Source organism: Peromyscus maniculatus, chromosome 1 (assembly GCF_049852395.1).
Source record: "Peromyscus maniculatus bairdii isolate BWxNUB_F1_BW_parent chromosome 1, HU_Pman_BW_mat_3.1, whole genome shotgun sequence".
In the NCBI taxonomy this organism is placed as follows: domain Eukaryota; kingdom Metazoa; phylum Chordata; class Mammalia; order Rodentia; family Cricetidae; genus Peromyscus; species Peromyscus maniculatus.
In genome coordinates this window covers 12,419,580-12,442,713 of record NC_134852.1, presented here as the reverse complement: position 1 = coordinate 12,442,713, position 23,134 = coordinate 12,419,580, and the positions used below count along the sequence as shown (strand labels likewise).

General features: G+C 45.7%; 1 protein-coding gene across 1 annotated transcript in view; it reads left to right on the top strand.

Moving 5' to 3' along the window:
- Positions 1-23,134, top strand: part of LOC121820879 (receptor-type tyrosine-protein phosphatase H-like) — a 60,247-nt gene that overhangs the window by 1,404 nt on the left and 35,709 nt on the right. Inside the window, exons 3-8 of the mRNA XM_076569607.1 lie at positions 944-1,054; positions 2,598-2,873; positions 6,258-6,527; positions 9,867-10,136; positions 13,544-13,813; positions 20,871-21,140. Of these exons, the coding sequence (XP_076425722.1) occupies positions 944-1,054; positions 2,598-2,873; positions 6,258-6,527; positions 9,867-10,136; positions 13,544-13,813; positions 20,871-21,140 (1,467 nt within the window). The remainder of the gene's footprint in view (positions 1-943; positions 1,055-2,597; positions 2,874-6,257; positions 6,528-9,866; positions 10,137-13,543; positions 13,814-20,870; positions 21,141-23,134) is intronic.

The window sequence follows — 23,134 nt, the reverse complement described above, 5'->3', positions numbered from 1 at the left end:
GCGTTTCACACCCCTCCTCCCCATCTTCCCGTTCTTACATTCCTTTCACCCCCTTCCCATGATGTTCTCTGAGCCTTGGGGAGGATGACGGGTGTGTCTTAAACATCTCAACCATACATGAGTCCCTGGGTTAACCATGTCACTACAGAGAGCAGCGTCTTTGAACAAGGCTGAGGAGCCATGAAGGTCCCTGGTACAAGACCATGCACTAGTCCTTTCTTGGTGCCTGGAGCATGTCCAAACCCTGGCTCATTCTTAACTAATTAATTTAATTTTCAAGACACGGTATCTCTGTGTAGCCCGGGCTGTCCTGGAACTTACTCTGTAGATCAGGCTAGCCTGAAACTAACTAATTACCTCCCACCTGCTGGGATTAAAGGCATATGCCACTATACCCAGTCGATTTATTTATTTATTCGTGTGTGTGTGTGTGTGTGTGTGTGTGTGTGTGTGTGTGTGTGTGTGTGATGGTGGTGGTGATGGTGCTCAGAGCATGTTGTCAGCTGTCTTCCTGTGTGGCTCAGTACCTTATTTACTTTATAATATATCTAAATTTATTTATTGCTATCACATGTATGTGTTTGCATGTGCGTGCTTAACTGCGATTATGACTCCATATCCTCAGCTTAGAGTTAACTAGGAAGCCCAGACTGTCTTTGAACCTAGGAAGTCCTCCTGTCTCAGTCTCCCAAGGGATGGCATTGTAGGCACAAACCACATAGGTTTCACAGATTAGGGAAATTTGGGGCAAATGATTGATTGTTCCTTCTGCCCTTATTTTCAAATCCAGACCCAGTGAGAAACCTGAGGGTGGAGGCTCAGGACAACAGCTCCATCAGCCTGACTTGGGACGTCCCTGAGGGCTCCTACCCCTCCCAGAACCTCACCTACTGGGCCCAGTGCACTGAAGATGGTGGCCAGAGTGAGACCCGGAACACAACAGACACCCGAGTCACCATCGATGGACTCTGTCCTGCCTCTTCATATGAGTGTTCTGTGTGGGTGGAAAGAGATGGCGTCAGCAGCTCCAAGGTGAATCTCAGTCACTCCACAGGTGAGAGCGGACACTCTTGTCTTCTTTCTCCTTAACCAGAAGTGGTGAAAGTGGTTGAGACATGACAAGAGAAATCTGTAGGCGTCATGCCCCATGGGAATAAAGTGGAAGCCAAGTGTGGACGATTCACTTTTTTATAAGCCAGGTCAGAAATGAGCAAGACATGGGTCAAATGGGTGTTCATGGGACGTTTCCAGTTGTCCAACAGGACCTAAATAGTCTCCTTTTTCTGCCCTTTACCATTTTTTTGTATGTGTAGGGTTATTACATTCTGTGTGAGAGTAGATCATGTGTGTGCACATGTCTGTGTGTGAGTGCTTGTTCAGAAGCTAGGAATTAGCCTTAGAATGGTTCCTCAGAGTCAACGACCTTGATTTGGAGACAGAGTCTGTTACTCAGACATGCACTCACCACTTAGACAGATCCTCTCTTCCCACATTGGCTTCCACAGTGTTGGGGTGACAGGTGTGAGCCCTCCTGTCATGTTTTCACAGGGTTCTGGGGATTGAACTCAGCTCCTCGTGATTGTATGGCAAGTACTTGATCAGAGGAGCAACTTCCCCAGGCCCTTGTTCATGGTTGAGATAGCATGTCCTATGTTTCCCAGAGTGGCTTGGAACTCAATATGTTGTCCAGACTTGTTTGAATTTGATGGTGCTTGTCACATAGTAGATTTGGAAGGCATGGCCCTCATCACAGACAGCATTTGAAAAGTGCAGGTCTAGATCTTGATATTAGTATGATTGACATGTGGGTAGCACCTGCATTTCCCTACAGCTCACTGGGGATGCTTTATTTCTCACCTACGGAAACAGAATCCGTGTGCTCAAGAAGTTCTGGTTACATATTTTTGAAGTTCAAGAACTACTGGTCTAGGCCAGCACAGTGATACCCAGGTGTGATGCTAGCACTGAGGAGATAGAGATAGATAGGAGGATCTGAAGGTGAAGGTTATCCTTGGCTACATAGAGAGTATGAAGGCAACTGGGACCTTGTGAGAATGTACTGGCTAGTTTTGTCAACTTGACATAAGAGAACGTCACCAGGGAAGAGGGAAGTTTAATGGAGAAAATGCATTCATTGCATTGCCCCGTGAGGCTTTTTCTTGATGACTGATTGATGTGGGAGTGTTCTGCCCACGGTGGGTGGTACCATTCCCTACACAGGTGGTCTTGGGGTGTATATGAAAGCCAGCTGAGCATTTATGGGGAGCAAGCTTGTCAGCAGCATTTCTCCATGGCCTCTGCTTCAGTTCCTGCCTCCAGGTTCCTGCCTGGAGTTCCTGCCCTGACTACACTTCATAACAGACTGTAACGTGCAAGATGAACTAAACCTTTCCACTCCTAGTTGCTCTGAGTCATGGTGCTTTTCTACAACAGTAGAAACCCCAGCAGGACAGAAACCCTGTTTGAGGACCAGACCTAGTTCATCTCCCCAACAAAATATTGAGAGCATCTAGAAAACTTTTAAAGCAGAGTGCCCACTGGCTGCCTCCTTTGCCCTGTCCTGATGCTGACCTGTATCTTTTTTGTTAATTTCTCAGCTCCAAACCCAGTGAGAAACCTGAGGGTGGAAGCTCAGGACAACAGCTCTATCAGCCTGACATGGGACGTCCCTGAGAACTCCTGCTCCTCCTCCTCACAGGACCTCACCTACTGGGCCCAGTGCACTGCAGATGGTGGCCAGAATAAGACCAAGAACACAACAGACACCAGTGTCACTGTGGATGGACTGTGTCCTGCCTCTTCATATGAGTGTTCTGTGTGGGTGGAAAGAGATGGAGTCAGCAGCTCCAAGGTGACTCTCAATCAATCCACAGGTGAGAGCGGACACTCTTGTCCTCTTTCTCCTTAACCAGAAGTGGTAAAAAGTGGTTGAGACGTGACAAGAGAAATCTGCAGGCGTCATGCCCCAGAGGGAATAAAGTGGAAGCCAAGTATGGACGATTCCCTTTTTTATCAGCCACTTCAGAAATGAGCAAGACATGGGTCAAATGGGTGTTCATGGGACGTTTCCAGTTGTCCAACAGGACCTAAATAGTCTCCTTTTTCTGCCCTTTTCCATTTTCCTGTGTGTGTTTGTGTGTGTGTGTGTGTGTGTGTGCGTGTGTATGTGTGTGTGTGTGTGTGTGTGTGTGTATGAGTGTATGTATGTATGTAGCTTGCATGTGTATGTGTGTGCTTCGTATGTGAAGGTGAGTAGTTGTGTGTGAAGGTCCATGGTTGTGGTCAAGAACCATCAACTCGTCAGCTCCATTCATTCTAACCTGGACAGACTTCTTGTCTAGACTCTTCTTTTCTCTCAGACAGGGACTCATGATAGAACTCTGACTGTGTTAGACTTCACTATGGTAGACCATGCTGGCCTTGAATTCACACAGATCAACCTTACTCTGCCTCTGAGTTCTGGGATTAACAGAAGATGCCACCACTCCCAGCCCATTTTATTTATTCATTATTTGATTTGATTTGATATGTGTTTGTTTATTGGATGTGTGGATGAGTATGTGGAGGTCATAGGAGCATTTGGTGGGAGTAAATACTCTCCTCCAATATGTGGGTCCCAGAGATTGAACTCAAGTAATCAGACTTGGTGGCAATCACCTTTATCTGCTGATCCATATTGGCGGCCCCTTATTTTGAATATCAAGATGTCTGTTTTTACACTAAGCGCAGTCCTTCTCGTGGACTCATTTTCCTCCCCCATGTCCTCCTACTGGCCCTCCTGTCACAGAGAGTTTTCCTTTACTTTTCTGTCACATCTATATGATTTTATGTAAGTATATAAATGTCTAGGAACAAGAAACGAGAGAAAATATACAGTATTTGTCTTTCAGAGACTGGTTAATATACTTAAATGTTTTTCTTTAAAAACAGAGTTTCTCTGTGAATCTTTGTCTGTCCTGGAAGTCACTCTGTAGACCAGGCTAGCCTCAAACTCATTGAGATCCTCTGGCCCCTGCCTCCCAAGTGCTGGGATGAAAGGCGTGTGGCACCATGCCTGGATAATTTACTTAAAATTTAATAAGAAATTATTTTAAGTGTATGGTTATTTTCCTGCACATATGTCTGTGCACCGTGTGTGTGTGTGTGTGTGTGTGTGTGTGTGTGTGTGTGTGTGTGTGTGTGTCTGTGCAGCAAGCGAGGAAGCATCATTTCTCCATGGTTTCTGCCTCAGTTTCTGCTTCCAGGTTCTTGCCTTGGCATCCCTCAGTGATGGGCTGTAAAGGATGAGTGGAACTAAATCCTTTGCTCCCCAAGTTGCTTTTGGTCATACTGTTTAATCACAGCAACATAAACTCTATCTAGGGTTGGATGATGGTGGTAACGCCTTTAATCCTAGTACTCAAGAGGCAGAGGCTGGCTGGGCTCTGAGTTCTAGGCTAGCCTGGTCTACAGAGCCAACTCTAGGACAGCCAGGGCTATACAGTGGTACCCGAAAAAATTAATAATAATAAAAATTAAAGAAACCCTATCTAAGACAATACTTCACAGGGTATTGGTATGGTGCTCATGTACTCATGGGACTGGGGCAATCCACTGAGGATTGACCAACCTACCAGGACCACCACCCTGAGGAAAACTGACTCTCCTTCCTCTAGAGGCAAACTGCTTATGATTAGCTCTTCAGGTAGTGGGTGGAACATCAGTGTTCCCTCCACTGCTATCTGGAATGTCGGCTGTCCTGGTCTCATTCAGGATTTGTGCAAGCAATCTTCACTGCTGTGAGTTCATGAGTGTGCAACAGTCCTGTCCTGTCCAGAAGGCACCTCTGTCTCTCATCATCCTCGTGCCCTCCTCCTCTGTCATGTTCCCTGAGTTTGGGGGTTATTTTTTGTAACTTTATTTATTTATTTGTGTGTCGTGTGTGTGTGTGTGTGTGTGTGTGTGTGTGTGTATGTGTATGTGCGTAGGGTTTTTACGTCATTCATGTGTAACAGTGGATCATGTGTGTGCACACTCCTGTGTGTGAGTGTTTGTTCAGAGCCAGGAGTCAGCGTTAGATGTGGTTCCTCAGAGTCACTGACCTTGATTTGGAGACAGAGACTCTTACTCAGACATGCACTCACCACTTGGCCCAGATCCTCTCTTCCCACATTGGCTTCCACAGTGTTGGGGTGACAGGTTTGAGACATCCTGTCATGTTTTCACAGGGTTCTGGGATTGAACTCAGCTCCTCGTGTTTGTATCGCAAGTACTTGATCAGATGAGCAACTTCCCCAGGCCCTTGTTCACGATTGAGATAGCATGTACCTATGTTTCCCAGACTGGCTTGGAACTCAATATGTTGTCCAGACTGGTTTGAATTTGATGGTGCTTGTCACATAGGAGATTGGGAAGGCATGGCCCTCATCACAGACAGCATTTGGAAAGGTCTGGTCTAAATCTTGATATTCAGTATGATGGACATGTTGGTAGCACCAGCATTTCCCTATAGCTGATTGGGGATGATTTATTTCTAACCTGAGAAAAGAACACCCGTGTGCTCAAGAAGTTCTGGTTACCTATATGCAAACTTCAAGAACTACTGGTCTAGGCCAGCACAGTGATACCCAGGTGTGATGCTAGCATTGAGGAGATAGAGATAGATACCAGGATCTGAAGGTGAAGGTTATCCTTGGCTACATAGAGAGTATGAAGGCAACTGGGACCTTGTGAGACTGTACTGGCTAGTTTTGTCAACTTGACATAAGAGAACGTCACCTGGGAAGAGGGAAGTTTAACGGAGAAAATGCCTTCATTGCATTGCCCTGTAAGGCTTTTTCTTGATGACTGATTGATGTGGGATTGTTCTGCCCACGGTGGGTGGTACCATTCCCTACACAGGTGGTCTTGGGGTGTATATGAAAGCCAGCTGAGCATTTATGGAGAGCAAGCTAGTCAGCAGCATTTTTCCATGGCCTCTGCTTCAGTTCCTGCCTCCAGGTTCCTGCCTGGAGTTCCTGCCCTGACTACACTTCATAACGGACTGTAACGTGCAAGATGAACTAAACCTTTCCACTCCTAGTTGCTCTGAGTCATGGTGCTTTTCTACAACAGTAGAAACCCCAGCAGGACAGAAACCCTGTTTGAGGACCAGACCTAGTTCATCTCCCCAACAAAATATTGAGAGCATCTAGAAAACTTTTAAAGCACAGTGTCCACTGACTGCCTACTTTGCCCTGTCCTGATGCTGACCTGTAACTTTTTTGTTAATTTCTCAGCTCCAAACCCAGTGAGAAACCTGAGGGTGGAAACTCAGGACAACAGCTCCATCAGCCTGACTTGGGACGTCCCTGAGGGCTCCTCCCCCTCCCAGGACCTCACCTACTGGGCCCAGTGCACTGAAGATGGTGGCCAGAATAAGCCCTGGAACACAACAGACACCCGAGTCACCGTCCCTGAACTGCGTCCTGCCTCTTCATATGAATGTTCTGTGTGGGTGGAAAGAGATGGAGTCAGCAGCTCCAAGGTGACTCTCAATCAATCCACAGGTGAGAACGGACACTCTTGTCTTCTTTCTCCTTAACCAGAAGTGGTAAAAAGTGGCTGAGACGTGACAAGAGAAATCTGCAGGCGTCATGCCCCAGAGGGAATAAAGTGGAAGCCAAGGGTGGACGATTCCCTTTTTTATCAGCCACGTCAGAAATGAGCAAGACATGGGTCAAATGGGTGTTCAGGGGAAGTTTCCAGTTGTCCAACAGGACCTAAATAGTCTCCTTTTTCTGCCCTTTTCCATTTTCCTGTGTGTGTGTGTGTGTGTGTTTGTGTGTGTGTGTGTCTGTGTGTATGTATGTATGTATGTATGTAGCTGCATGTGTATGTGTGTGCTTGGTATGTGAAGGTGAGTAGTTGTGTGTGAAGGGTCCATGGTTGTGGTCAAGATCCATCAACTCGTCAGCTCCATTCATTCTAACCTGGACAGACTTCTTGTCTAGACTCTTCTTTTCTCTCAGACAGGGACTCATGATAGAACTCTGACTGTGTTAGAATTCACTATGGTAGACCATGCTGGCCTTGAATTCACAGAAATCAACCTTACTCTGCCTCTGAGTGCTGAGATTAACAGAAGATGCCACCATCCCAGCCCATTTTATTTATTCATTATTTGATTTGATATGTGTTTGTTTATTGTATGTGTGGATGAGTATGTGGAGGTCATAGGAGCATTTGGTGGGAGTAAATACTCTCCTCCAATATGTGGGTCCCAGAGATTGAACTCAAGTAATCAGACTTGGTGGCAATCACCTTTATCTGCTGATCCATATTGGCGGCCCCTTATTTTGAATATCAAGATGTCTGTTTTTACACTAAGTGCAGTCCTTCTCGTGGACTCATTTTCCTCCCCCATGTCCTCCTACTGGCCCTCCTGTCACAGAGAGTTTTCCTTTACTTTTCTGTCACATCTATATGATTTTATGTAAGTATATAAATGTCTAGGAACAAGAAACAAGAGAAAATATACAATATTTGTCTTTCAGAGACTGGTTAATATACTTAAATGTTTTTCTTTCAAAACAGAGTTTCTCTGTGAATCTTTGTCTGTCCTGGAACTCACTCTGTAGACCAGGCTAGCCTCAAACTCATTGAGATTCTCTGGCCCCTGCCTCCCAAGTGCTGGGATTAAAGGCGTGTGGTACCATGCCTGGATAATTTACTTAAAATTTAATAAAAAATTATTTTAAGTGTATGGTTATTTTCCTGCACATATGTCTGTGCACCGTGTGTGTGTGTGTATGTGTGTGTGTGTGTGTGTGTGTCTGTCTGTCTGTCTGTCTGTCTGTGCAGCAAGCCAGGAAGCATCATTTCTCCATGGTTTCTGCCTCAGTGTCTGCTTCCAGGTTCTTGCCTTGGCATCCCTCAGTGATGCGCTGTAAAGAATGAGTGGAACTAAATCCTTTGCTCCCCAAGTTGCTTTTGGTCATACTGTTTAATCACAGCAACATAAACTCTATCTAGGGTTGGATGATGGTGGTAACGCCTTTAATCCTAGTACTCAAGAGGCAGAGGCTGGCTGGGCTCTGAGTTCTAGGCTAGCCTGGTCTACAGAGCCAACTCTAGGACAGCCAGGGCTATACAGTGGTACCCGAAAAAATTAATAATAATAAAAATTAAAGAAACCCTATCTAAGACAATACTTCACAGGGTATTGGTATGGTGCTCATGTACTCATGGGACTGGGGCAATCCACTGAGGATTGACCAACCTACCAGGACCACCACCCTGAGGAAAACTGACTCTCCTTCCTCTAGAGGCAAACTGCTTATGATTAGCTCTTCAGGTAGTGGGTGGAACATCAGTGTTCCCTCCACTGCTATCTGGAATGTCGGCTGTCCTGGTCTCATTCAGGATTTGTGCAAGCAATCTTCACTGCTGTGAGTTCATGAGTGTGCAACAGTCCTGTCCTGTCCAGAAGGCACCTCTGTCTCTCATCATCCTCGTGCCCTCCTCCTCTGTCATGTTCCCTGAGTTTGGGGGTTATTTTTTGTAACTTTATTTATTTATTTGTGTGCCGTGTGTGTGTGTGTGTGTGTATGTGTGTAGGGTTTTTACGTCATTCATGTGTAACAGTGCATCATGTGTGTGCACACTCCTGTGTGTGAGTGTTTGTTCAGAGCCAGTAGTCAGCCTTAGATGTGGTTCCTCAGAGTCACTGACCTTGATTTGGAGACAGAGACTCTTACTCAGACATGCACTCACCACTTGGACCAGATCCTCTCTTCCCACATTGGCTTCCACAGTGTTGGGGTGACAGGTTTGAGACATCCTGTCATGTTTTCACAGGGTTCTGGGATTGAACTCAGCTCCTCGTGTTTGTATCGCAAGTACTTGATCAGATGAGCAACTTCCCCATCCCTTGTTCACGTTTGAGATAGCATGTCCCTGTGTTTCCCAGACTGGCTTGGAACTCAATATGTTGTCCAGACTGGTTTGAATTTGATGGTGCTTGTCACATAGGAGATTGGGAAGGCATGGCCCTCATCACAGACAGCATTTGGAAAGGTCTGGTCTAGATCTTGATATTCAGTATGATGGACATGTTGGTAGAACCAGCATTTCCCTATAGCTGATTGGGGATGCTTTATTTCTAACCTGAGAAAAGAACATCCGTGTGCTCAAGAAGTTCTGGTTACCTATATGCAAACTTCAAGAACTACTGGTCTAGGCCAGCACAGTGATACCCAGGTGTGATGCTAGCACTGAGGAGATAGAGATGGATACCAGGATCTGAAGGTGAAGGTTATCCTTGGCTACATAGAGAGTATGAAGGCAACTGGGACCTTGTGAGACTGTACTGGCTAGTTTTGTCAACTTGACATAAGAGAACGTCACCTGGGAAGAGGGAAGTTTAACAGAGAAAATGCCTTCATTGCATTGCCCTGTGAGGCTTTTTCTTGATGACTGATTGATGTGGGAGTGTTCTGCCCACGGTGGGTGGTACAATTCCCTACACAGGTGGTCTTGGGGTGTATATGAAAGCCAGCTGAGCATTTATGGAGAGCAAGCTAGTCAGCAGCATTTCCCCATGGCCTCTGCTTTAGTTCCTGCCTCCAGGTTCCTGCCTGGAGTTCCTGCCCTGACTACACTTCATAACGGACTGTAACGTGCAAGATGAACTAAACTTTTCCACTCCTAGTTGCTCTGAGTCATGGTGCTTTTCTACAACAGTAGAAACCCCAGCAGGACAGAAACCCTGTTTGAGGACCAGACCTAGTTCATCTCCCCAACAAAATATTGAGAGCATCTAGAAAACTTTTAAAGCACAGTGTCCACTGACTGCCTACTTTGCCCTGTCCTGATGCTGACCTGTAACTTTTTTGTTAATTTCTCAGCTCCAAACCCAGTGAGAAACCTGAGGGTGGAAACTCAGGACAACAGCTCCATCAGCCTGACTTGGGACGTCCCTGAGGGCTCCTCCCCCTCCCAGGACCTCACCTACTGGGCCCAGTGCACTGAAGATGGTGGCCAGAATAAGCCCTGGAACACAACAGACACCCGAGTCACCGTCCCTGAACTGCGTCCTGCCTCTTCATATGAGTGTTCTGTGTGGGTGGAAAGAGATGGAGTCAGCAGCTCCAAGGTGACTCTCAATCAATCCACAGGTGAGAGCGGACACTCTTGTCTTCTTTCTCCTTAACCAGAAGTGGTAAAAAGTGGCTGAGACGTGACAAGAGAAATCTGCAGGCGTCATGCCCCAGAGGGAATAAAGTGGAAGCCAAGGGTGGACGATTCCCTTTTTTATCAGCCACGTCAGAAATGAGCAAGACATGGGTCAAATGGGTGTTCAGGGGACGTTTCCAGTTGTCCAACAGGACCTAAATAGTCTCCTTTTTCTGCCCTTTTCCATTTTCCTGTGTGTGTGTGTGTGTGTGTGTGTGTGTGTGTGTGTGTGTGTGAGTGTGTGTGTGTGTATGTATGTATGTATGTATGTATGTATGTAGCTGCATGTGTATGTGTGTGCTTGGTATGTGAAGGTGAGTAGTTGTGTGTGAAGGTCCATGGTTGTGGTCAAGATCCATCAACTCGTCAGCTCCATTCATTCTAACCTGGACAGACTTCTTGTCTAGACTCTTCTTTTCTCTCAGACAGGGACTCATGATAGAACTCTGACTGTGTTAGAATTCACTATGGTAGACCATGCTGGCCTTGAATTCACAGAAATCAACCTTACTCTGCCTCTGAGTGCTAAGATTAACAGAAGATGCCACCATTCCAGCCCATTTTTTTTATTCATTATTTGATTTGATATGTGTTTGTTTATTGTATGTGTGGATGAGTATGTGGAGGTCATAGGAGCATTTGGTGGGAGTAAATACTCTCCTCCAATATGTGGGTCCCAGAGATTGAACTCAAGTAATCAGACTTGGTGGCAATCACCTTTATCTGCTGATCCATATTGGCGGCCCCTTATTTTGAATATCAAGATGTCTGTTTTTACACTAAGTGCAGTCCTTCTCGTGGACTCATTTTCCTCCCCCATGTCCTCCTACTGGCCCTCCTGTCACAGCGAGTTTTCCTTTACTTTCCCATCACATCTATATGATTTTATGTAAGTATATAAATGTCTAGGAACAAGAAACAAGAGAAAATATACAATATTTGTCTTTCAGAGACTGGTTAATATACTTAAATGTTTTTCTTTCAAAACAGAGTTTCTCTGTGAATCTTTGTCTGTCCTGGAACTCACTCTGTAGACCAGGCTAGCCTCAAACTCATTGAGATCCTCTGGCCCCTGCCTCCCAAGTGCTGGGATTAAAGGCGTGTGGTACCATGCCTGGATAATTTACTTAAAATTTAATAAAAAATTATTTTAAGTGTATGGTTATTTTCCTGCACATATGTCTGTGCACCGTGTGTGTGTGTGTATGTGTGTGTGTGTGTGTGTGTGTGTGTGTGTGTCTGTCTGTCTGTCTGTCTGTCTGTCTGTCTGTGCAGCAAGCCAGGAAGCATCATTTCTCCATGGTTTCTGCCTCAGTTTCTGCCTCCAGGTTCTTGCCTTGGCATCTCTCACTGATGCGCTGTAAAGGATGAGTGGAACTAAATCCTTTGCTCCCCAAGTTGCTTTTGGTCATACTGTTTAATCACAGCAACATAAACTCTATCTAGGGTTGGATGATGGTGGTAACGCCTTTAATCCTAGTACTCAAGAGGCAGAGGCTGGCTGGGCTCTGAGTTCTAGGCTAGCCTGGTCTACAGAGCCAACTCTAGGACAGCCAGGGCTATACAGTGGTACCCGAAAAAATTAATAATAATAAAAATTAAAGAAACCCTATCTAAGACAATACTTCACAGGGTATTGGTATGGTGCTCATGTACTCATGGGACTGGGGCAATCCACTGAGGATTGACCAACCTACCAGGACCACCACCCTGAGGAAAACTGACTCTCCTTCCTCTAGAGGCAAACTGCTTATGATTAGCTCTTCAGGTAGTGGGTGGAACATCAGTGTTCCCTCCACTGCTATCTGGAATGTCGGCTGTCCTGGTCTCATTCAGGATTTGTGCAAGCAATCTTCACTGCTGTGAGTTCATGAGTGTGCAACAGTCCTGTCCTGTCCAGAAGGCACCTCTGTCTCTCATCATCCTCGTGCCCTCCTCCTCTGTCATGTTCCCTGAGTTTGGGGGTTATTTTTTGTAACTTTATTTATTTATTTGTGTGTCGTGTGTGTGTGTGTGTGTGTGTGTGTGTGTGTGTGTGTGTGTATGTGTATGTGCGTAGGGTTTTTACGTCATTCATGTGTAACAGTGGATCATGTGTGTGCACACTCCTGTGTGTGAGTGTTTGTTCAGAGCCAGGAGTCAGCGTTAGATGTGGTTCCTCAGAGTCACTGACCTTGATTTGGAGACAGAGACTCTTACTCAGACATGCACTCACCACTTGGCCCAGATCCTCTCTTCCCACATTGGCTTCCACAGTGTTGGGGTGACAGGTTTGAGACATCCTGTCATGTTTTCACAGGGTTCTGGGATTGAACTCAGCTCCTCGTGTTTGTATCGCAAGTACTTGATCAGATGAGCAAATTCCCCAGGCCCTTGTTCACGATTGAGATAGCATGTACCTATGTTTCCCAGACTGGCTTGGAACTCAATATGTTGTCCAGAATGGTTTGAATTTGATGGTGCTTGTCACATAGGAGATTGGGAAGGCATGGCCCTCATCACAGACAGCATTTGGAAAGGTCTGGTCTAAATCTTGATATTCAGTATGATGGACATGTTGGTAGCACCAGCATTTCCCTATAGCTGATTGGGGATGCTTTATTTCTAACCTGAGAAAAGAACATCCGTGTGCTCAAGAAGTTCTGGTTACCTATATGCAAACTTCAAGAACTACTGGTCTAGGCCAGCACAGTGATACCCAGGTGTGATGCTAGCACTGAGGAGATAGAGATGGATACCAGGATCTGAAGGTGAAGGTTATCCTTGGCTACATAGAGAGTATGAAGGCAACTGGGACCTTGTGAGACTGTACTGGCTAGTTTTGTCAACTTGACATAAGAGAACGTCACCTGGGAAGAGGGAAGTTTAACAGAGAAAATGCCTTCATTGCATTGCCCTGTGAGGCTTTTTCTTGATGACTGATTGATGTGGGAGTGTTCTGCCCACGGTGGGTGGTACAATTCCCTACACAGGTGGTCTTGGGGTGTATATGAAAGCCAGCTGAGCATTTATGGAGAGCAAGCTAGTCAGCAGCATTTCCCCATGGCCTCTGCTTCAGTTCCTGCCTCCAGGTTCCTGCCTGGAGTTCCTGCCCTGACTACACTTCATAACAGACTGTAACGTGCAAGATGAACTAAACCTTTCCACTCCTAGTTGCTCTGAGTCATGGTGCTTTTCTACAACAGTAGAAACCCCAGCAGGACAGAAACCCTGTTTGAGGACCAGACCTAGTTCATCTCCCCAACAAAATATTGAGAGCATCTAGAAAACTTTTAAAGCACAGTGTCCACTGACTGCCTACTTTGCCCTGTCCTGATGCTGACCTGTAACTTTTTTGTTAATTTCTCAGCTCCAAACCCAGTGAGAAACCTGAGGGTGGAAACTCAGGACAACAGCTCCATCAGCCTGACTTGGGACGTCCCTGAGGGCTCCTCCCCCTCCCAGGACCTCACCTACTGGGCCCAGTGCACTGAAGATGGTGGCCAGAATAAGCCCTGGAACACAACAGACACCCGAGTCACCGTCCCTGAACTGCGTCCTGCCTCTTCATATGAGTGTTCTGTGTGGGTGGAAAGAGATGGAGTCAGCAGCTCCAAGGTGACTCTCAATCAATCCACAGGTGAGAGCGGACACTCTTGTCTTCTTTCTCCTTAACCAGAAGTGGTAAAAAGTGGCTGAGACGTGACAAGAGAAATCTGCAGGCGTCATGCCCCAGAGGGAATAAAGTGGAAGCCAAGGGTGGACGATTCCCTTTTTTATCAGCCACGTCAGAAATGAGCAAGACATGGGTCAAATGGGTGTTCAGGGGACGTTTCCAGTTGTCCAACAGGACCTAAATAGTCTCCTTTTTCTGCCCTTTTCCATTTTCCTGTGTGTGTGTGTGTGTGTGTGTGTGTGTGTGTGTGTGTGAGTGTGTGTGTGTGTGTGTGTGTGTGTGAGTGTGTGTGTGTGTATGTATGTATGTATGTATGTAGCTGCATGTGTATGTGTGTGCTTGGTATGTGAAGGTGAGTAGTTGTGTGTGAAGGTCCATGGTTGTGGTCAAGATCCATCAACTCGTCAGCTCCATTCATTCTAACCTGGACAGACTTCTTGTCTAGACTCTTCTTTTCTCTCAGACAGGGACTCATGATAGAACTCTGACTGTGTTAGAATTCACTATGGTAGACCATGCTGGCCTTGAATTCACAGAAATCAACCTTACTCTGCCTCTGAGTGCTAAGATTAACAGAAGATGCCACCATTCCAGCCCATTTTTTTTATTCATTATTTGATTTGATATGTGTTTGTTTATTGTATGTGTGGATGAGTATGTGGAGGTCATAGGAGCATTTGGTGGGAGTAAATACTCTCCTCCAATATGTGGGTCCCAGAGATTGAACTCAAGTAATCAGACTTGGTGGCAATCACCTTTATCTGCTGATCCATATTGGCGGCCCCTTATTTTGAATATCAAGATGTCTGTTTTTACACTAAGTGCAGTCCTTCTCGTGGACTCATTTTCCTCCCCCATGTCCTCCTACTGGCCCTCCTGTCACAGCGAGTTTTCCTTTACTTTCCCATCACATCTATATGATTTTATGTAAGTATATAAATGTCTAGGAACAAGAAACAAGAGAAAATATACAATATTTGTCTTTCAGAGACTGGTTAATATACTTAAATGTTTTTCTTTCAAAACAGAGTTTCTCTGTGAATCTTTGTCTGTCCTGGAACTCACTCTGTAGACCAGGCTAGCCTCAAACTCATTGAGATCCTCTGGCCCCTGCCTCCCAAGTGCTGGGATTAAAGGCGTGTGGTACCATGCCTGGATAATTTACTTAAAATTTAATAAAAAATTATTTTAAGTGTATGGTTATTTTCCTGCACATATGTCTGTGCACCGTGTGTGTGTGTGTGTATGTGTGTGTGTGTGTGTGTGTGTGTGTGTGTGTGTCTGTCTGTCTGTCTGTCTGTCTGTCTGTCTGTGCAGCAAGCCAGGAAGCATCATTTCTCCATGGTTTCTGCCTCAGTTTCTGCCTCCAGGTTCTTGCCTTGGCATCCCTCAGTGATGGGCTGTAAAGGATGAGTGGAACTAAATCCTTTGCTCCCCAAGTTGCTTTTGGTCATACTGTTTAATCACAGCAACATAAACTCTATCTAGGGTTGGATGATGGTGGTAACGCCTTTAATCCTAGTACTCAAGAGGCAGAGGCTGGCTGGGCTCTGAGTTCTAGGCTAGCCTGGTCTACAGAGCCAACTCTAGGACAGCCAGGGCTATACAGTGGTACCCAAAAAAATTAATAATAATAAAAATTAAAGAAACCCTATCTAAGACAATACTTCACAGGGTATTGGTATGGTGCTCATGTACTCATGGGACTGGGGCAATCCACTGAGGCTTGACCAACCTACCAGGACCACCACCCTGAGGAAAACTGACTCTCCTTCCTCTAGAGGCAAACTGCTTATGATTAGCTCTTCAGGTAGTGGGTGGAACATCAGTGTTCCCTCCACTGCTATCTGGAATGTCGGCTGTCCTGGTCTCATTCAGGATTTGTGCAAGCAATCTTCACTGCTGTGAGTTCATGAGTGTGCAACAGTCCTGTCCTGTCCAGAAGGCACCTCTGTCTCTCATCATCCTCGTGCCCTCCTCCTCTGTCATGTTCCCTGAGTTTGGGGGTTATTTTTTGTAACTTTATTTATTTATTTGTGTGTCGTGTGTGTGTGTGTGTGTGTGTGTGTGTATGTGTATGTGCGTAGGGTTTTTACGTCATTCATGTGTAACAGTGGATCATGTGTGTGCACACTCCTGTGTGTGAGTGTTTGTTCAGAGCCAGGAGTCAGCGTTAGATGTGGTTCCTCAGAGTCACTGACCTTGATTTGGAGACAGAGACTCTTACTCAGACATGCACTCACCACTTGGCCCAGATCCTCTCTTCCCACATTGGCTTCCACAGTGTTGGGGTGACAGGTTTGAGACATCCTGTCATGTTTTCACAGGGTTCTGGGATTGAACTCAGCTCCTCGTGTTTGTATCGCAAGTACTTGATCAGATGAGCAACTTCCCCAGGCCCTTGTTCACGATTGAGATAGCATGTACCTATGTTTCCCAGACTGGCTTGGAACTCAATATGTTGTCCAGACTGGTTTGAATTTGATGGTGCTTGTCACATAGGAGATTGGGAAGGCATGGCCCTCATCACAGACAGCATTTGGAAAGGTCTGGTCTAAATCTTGATATTCAGTATGATGGACATGTTGGTAGCACCAGCATTTCCCTATAGCTGATTGGGGATGCTTTATTTCTAACCTGAGAAAAGAACACCCGTGTGCTCAAGAAGTTCTGGTTACCTATATGCAAACTTCAAGAACTACTGGTCTAGGCCAGCACAGTGATACCCAGGTGTGATGCTAGCATTGAGGAGATAGAGATAGATACCAGGATCTGAAGGTGAAGGTTATCCTTGGCTACATAGAGAGTATGAAGGCAACTGGGACCTTGTGAGACTGTACTGGCTAGTTTTGTCAACTTGACATAAGAGAACGTCACCTGGGAAGAGGGAAGTTTAATGGAGAAAATGCCTTCATTGCATTGCCCTGTAAGGCTTTTTCTTGATGACTGATTGATGTGGGATTGTTCTGCCCACGGTGGGTGGTACCATTCCCTACACAGGTGGTCTTGGGGTGTATATGAAAGCCAGCTGAGCATTTATGGAGAGCAAGCTAGTCAGCAGCATTTTTCCATGGCCTCTGCTTCAGTTCCTGCCTCCAGGTTCCTGCCTGGAGTTCCTGCCCTGACTACACTTCATAACGGACTGTAACGTGCAAGATGAACTAAACCTTTCCACTCCTAGTTGCTCTGAGTCATGGTGCTTTTCTACAACAGTAGAAACCCCAGCAGGACAGAAACCCTGTTTGAGGACCAGACCTAGTTCATCTCCCCAACAAAATATTGAGAGCATCTAGAAAACTTTTAAAGCACAGTGTCCACTGACTGCCTACTTTGCCCTGTCCTGATGCTGACCTGTAACTTTTTTGTTAATTTCTCAGCTCCAAACCCAGTGAGAAACCTGAGGGTGGAAACTCAGGACAACAGCTCCATCAGCCTGACTTGGGACGTCCCTGAGGGCTCCTCCCCCTCCCAGGACCTCACCTACTTGGCCCAGTGCACTGAAGATGGTGGCCAGAATAAGCCCTGGAACACAACAGACACCCGAGTCACCGTCCCTGAACTGCGTCCTGCCTCTTCATATGAATGTTCTGTGTGGGTGGAAAGAGATGGAGTCAGCAGCTCCAAGGTGACTCTCAATCAATCCACAGGTGAGAGCGGACACTCTTGTCTTCTTTCTCCTTAACCAGAAGTGGTAAAAAGTGGCTGAGACGTGACAAGAGAAATCTGCAGGCGTCATGCCCCAGAGGGAATAAAGTGGAAGCCAAGGGTGGACGATTCCCTTTTTTATCAGCCACGTCAGAAATGAGCAAGACATGGGTCAAATGGGTGTTCAGGGGAAGTTTCCAGTTGTCCAACAGGACCTAAATAGTCTCCTTTTTCTGCCCTTTTCCATTTTCCTGTGTGTGTGTGTGTGTGTGTGTGTGTGTGTGTGTGTGTGTGTGTCTGTGTGTATGTATGTATGTATGTATGTAGCTGCATGTGTATGTGTGTGCTTGGTATGTGAAGGTGAGTAGTTGTGTGTGAAGGGTCCATGGTTGTGGTCAAGATCCATCAACTCGTCAGCTCCATTCATTCTAACCTGGACAGACTTCTTGTCTAGACTCTTCTTTTCTCTCAGACAGGGACTCATGATAGAACTCTGACTGTGTTAGAATTCACTATGGTAGACCATGCTAGCCTTGAATTCACAGAAATCAACCTTACTCTGCCTCTGAGTGCTGAGATTAACAGAAGATGCCACCATCCCAGCCCATTTTATTTATTCATTATTTGATTTGATATGTGTTTGTTTATTGTATGTGTGGATGAGTATGTGGAGGTCATAGGAGCATTTGGTGGGAGTAAATACTCTCCTCCAATATGTGGGTCCCAGAGATTGAACTCAAGTAATCAGACTTGGTGGCAATCACCTTTATCTGCTGATCCATATTGGCGGCCCCTTATTTTGAATATCAAGATGTCTGTTTTTACACTAAGTGCAGTCCTTCTCGTGGACTCATTTTCCTCCCCCATGTCCTCCTACTGGCCCTCCTGTCACAGAGAGTTTTCCTTTACTTTTCTGTCACATCTATATGATTTTATGTAAGTATATAAATGTCTAGGAACAAGAAACAAGAGAAAATATACAATATTTGTCTTTCAGAGACTGGTTAATATACTTAAATGTTTTTCTTTCAAAACAGAGTTTCTCTGTGAATCTTTGTCTGTCCTGGAACTCACTCTGTAGACCAGGCTAGCCTCAAACTCATTGAGATTCTCTGGCCCCTGCCTCCCAAGTGCTGGGATTAAAGGCGTGTGGTACCATGCCTGGATAATTTACTTAAAATTTAATAAAAAATTATTTTAAGTGTATGGTTATTTTCCTGCACATATGTCTGTGCACCGTGTGTGTGTGTGTATGTGTGTGTGTGTGTGTGTGTGTGTCTGTCTGTCTGTCTGTCTGTCTGTGCAGCAAGCCAGGAAGCATCATTTCTCCATGGTTTCTGCCTCAGTTTCTGCCTCCAGGTTCTTGCCTTGGCATCCCTCAGTGATGGGCTGTAAAGGATGAGTGGAACTAAATCCTTTGCTCCCCAAGTTGCTTTTGGTCATACTGTTTAATCACAGCAACATAAACTCTATCTAGGGTTGGATGATGGTGGTAACGCCTTTAATCCTAGTACTCAAGAGGCAGAGGCTGGCTGGGCTCTGAGTTCTAGGCTAGCCTGGTCTACAGAGCCAACTCTAGGACAGCCAGGGCTATACAGTGGTACCCAAAAAAATTAATAATAATAAAAATTAAAGAAACCCTATCTAAGACAATACTTCACAGGGTATTGGTATGGTGCTCATGTACTCATGGGACTGGGGCAATCCACTGAGGATTGACCAACCTACCAGGACCACCACCCTGAGGAAAACTGACTCTCCTTCCTCTAGAGGCAAACTGCTTATGATTAGCTCTTCAGGTAGTGGGTGGAACATCAGTGTTCCCTCCACTGCTATCTGGAATGTCGGCTGTCCTGGTCTCATTCAGGATTTGTGCAAGCAATCTTCACTGCTGTGAGTTCATGAGTGTGCAACAGTCCTGTCCTGTCCAGAAGGCACCTCTGTCTCTCATCATCCTCGTGCCCTCCTCCTCTGTCATGTTCCCTGAGTTTGGGGGTTATTTTTTGTAACTTTATTTATTTATTTGTGTGCCGTGTGTGTGTGTGTGTGTGTGTGTGTGTGTGTGTGTGTGTGTGTATGTGTGTAGGGTTTTTACGTCATTCATGTGTAACAGTGGATCATGTGTGTGCACACTCCTGTGTGTGAGTGTTTGTTCAGAGCCAGGAGTCAGCGTTAGATGTGGTTCCTCAGAGTCACTGACCTTGATTTGGAGACAGAGACTCTTACTCAGACATGCACTCACCACTTGGCCCAGATCCTCTCTTCCCACATTGGCTTCCACAGTGTTGGGGTGACAGGTTTGAGACATCCTGTCATGTTTTCACAGGGTTCTGGGATTGAACTCAGCTCCTCGTGTTTGTATCGCAAGTACTTGATCAGATGAGCAACTTCCCCAGGCCCTTGTTCACGATTGAGATAGCATGTACCTATGTTTCCCAGACTGGCTTGGAACTCAATATGTTGTCCAGACTGGTTTGAATTTGATGGTGCTTGTCACATAGGAGATTGGGAAGGCATGGCCCTCATCACAGACAGCATTTGGAAAGGTCTGGTCTAAATCTTGATATTCAGTATGATGGACATGTTGGTAGCACCAGCATTTCCCTATAGCTGATTGGGGATGCTTTATTTCTAACCTGAGAAAAGAACACCCGTGTGCTCAAGAAGTTCTGGTTACCTATATGCAAACTTCAAGAACTACTGGTCTAGGCCAGCACAGTGATACCCAGGTGTGATGCTAGCATTGAGGAGATAGAGATAGATACCAGGATCTGAAGGTGAAGGTTATCCTTGGCTACATAGAGAGTATGAAGGCAACTGGGACCTTGTGAGACTGTACTGGCTAGTTTTGTCAACTTGACATAAGAGAACGTCACCTGGGAAGAGGGAAGTTTAATGGAGAAAATGCCTTCATTGCATTGCCCTGTAAGGCTTTTTCTTGATGACTGATTGATGTGGGATTGTTCTGCCCACGGTGGGTGGTACCATTCCCTACACAGGTGGTCTTGGGGTGTATATGAAAGCCAGCTGAGCATTTATGGAGAGCAAGCTAGTCAGCAGCATTTTTCCATGGCCTCTGCTTCAGTTCCTGCCTCCAGGTTCCTGCCTGGAGTTCCTGCCCTGACTACACTTCATAACGGACTGTAACGTGCAAGATGAACTAAACCTTTCCACTCCTAGTTGCTCTGAGTCATGGTGCTTTTCTACAACAGTAGAAACCCCAGCAGGACAGAAACCCTGTTTGAGGACCAGACCTAGTTCATCTCCCCAACAAAATATTGAGAGCATCTAGAAAACTTTTAAAGCACAGTGTCCACTGACTGCCTACTTTGCCCTGTCCTGATGCTGACCTGTAACTTTTTTGTTAATTTCTCAGCTCCAAACCCAGTGAGAAACCTGAGGGTGGAAACTCAGGACAACAGCTCCATCAGCCTGACTTGGGACGTCCCTGAGGGCTCCTCCCCCTCCCAGGACCTCACCTACTGGGCCCAGTGCACTGAAGATGGTGGCCAGAATAAGCCCTGGAACACAACAGACACCCGAGTCACCGTCCCTGAACTGCGTCCTGCCTCTTCATATGAATGTTCTGTGTGGGTGGAAAGAGATGGAGTCAGCAGCTCCAAGGTGACTCTCAATCAATCCACAGGTGAGAGCGGACACTCTTGTCTTCTTTCTCCTTAACCAGAAGTGGTAAAAAGTGGCTGAGACGTGACAAGAGAAATCTGCAGGCGTCATGCCCCAGAGGGAATAAAGTGGAAGCCAAGGGTGGACGATTCCCTTTTTTATCAGCCACGTCAGAAATGAGCAAGACATGGGTCAAATGGGTGTTCAGGGGAAGTTTCCAGTTGTCCAACAGGACCTAAATAGTCTCCTTTTTCTGCCCTTTTCCATTTTCCTGTGTGTGTGTGTGTGTGTGTGTGTGTGTGTGTGTGTGTGTGTGTCTGTGTGTATGTATGTATGTATGTATGTAGCTGCATGTGTATGTGTGTGCTTGGTATGTGAAGGTGAGTAGTTGTGTGTGAAGGGTCCATGGTTGTGGTCAAGATCCATCAACTCGTCAGCTCCATTCATTCTAACCTGGACAGACTTCTTGTCTAGACTCTTCTTTTCTCTCAGACAGGGACTCATGATAGAACTCTGACTGTGTTAGAATTCACTATGGTAGACCATGCTAGCCTTGAATTCACAGAAATCAACCTTACTCTGCCTCTGAGTGCTGAGATTAACAGAAGATGCCACCATCCCAGCCCATTTTATTTATTCATTATTTGATTTGATATGTGTTTGTTTATTGTATGTGTGGATGAGTATGTGGAGGTCATAGGAGCATTTGGTGGGAGTAAATACTCTCCTCCAATATGTGGGTCCCAGAGATTGAACTCAAGTAATCAGACTTGGTGGCAATCACCTTTATCTGCTGATCCATATTGGCGGCCCCTTATTTTGAATATCAAGATGTCTGTTTTTACACTAAGTGCAGTCCTTCTCGTGGACTCATTTTCCTCCCCCATGTCCTCCTACTGGCCCTCCTGTCACAGAGAGTTTTCCTTTACTTTTCTGTCACATCTATATGATTTTATGTAAGTATATAAATGTCTAGGAACAAGAAACAAGAGAAAATATACAATATTTGTCTTTCAGAGACTGGTTAATATACTTAAATGTTTTTCTTTCAAAACAGAGTTTCTCTGTGAATCTTTGTCTGTCCTGGAACTCACTCTGTAGACCAGGCTAGCCTCAAACTCATTGAGATTCTCTGGCCCCTGCCTCCCAAGTGCTGGGATTAAAGGCGTGTGGTACCATGCCTGGATAATTTACTTAAAATTTAATAAAAAATTATTTTAAGTGTATGGTTATTTTCCTGCACATATGTCTGTGCACCGTGTGTGTGTGTGTATGTGTGTGTGTGTGTGTGTGTGTGTCTGTCTGTCTGTCTGTCTGTCTGTCTGTCTGTGCAGCAAGCCAGGAAGCATCATTTCTCCATGGTTTCTGCCTCAGTTTCTGCCTCCAGGTTCTTGCCTTGGCATCCCTCAGTGATGGGCTGTAAAGGATGAGTGGAACTAAATCCTTTGCTCCCCAAGTTGCTTTTGGTCATACTGTTTAATCACAGCAACATAAACTCTATCTAGGGTTGGATGATGGTGGTAACGCCTTTAATCCTAGTACTCAAGAGGCAGAGGCTGGCTGGGCTCTGAGTTCTAGGCTAGCCTGGTCTACAGAGCCAACTCTAGGACAGCCAGGGCTATACAGTGGTACCCAAAAAAATTAATAATAATAAAAATTAAAGAAACCCTATCTAAGACAATACTTCACAGGGTATTGGTATGGTGCTCATGTACTCATGGGACTGGGGCAATCCACTGAGGATTGACCAACCTACCAGGACCACCACCCTGAGGAAAACTGACTCTCCTTCCTCTAGAGGCAAACTGCTTATGATTAGCTCTTCAGGTAGTGGGTGGAACATCAGTGTTCCCTCCACTGCTATCTGGAATGTCGGCTGTCCTGGTCTCATTCAGGATTTGTGCAAGCAATCTTCACTGCTGTGAGTTCATGAGTGTGCAACAGTCCTGTCCTGTCCAGAAGGCACCTCTGTCTCTCATCATCCTCGTGCCCTCCTCCTCTGTCATGTTCCCTGAG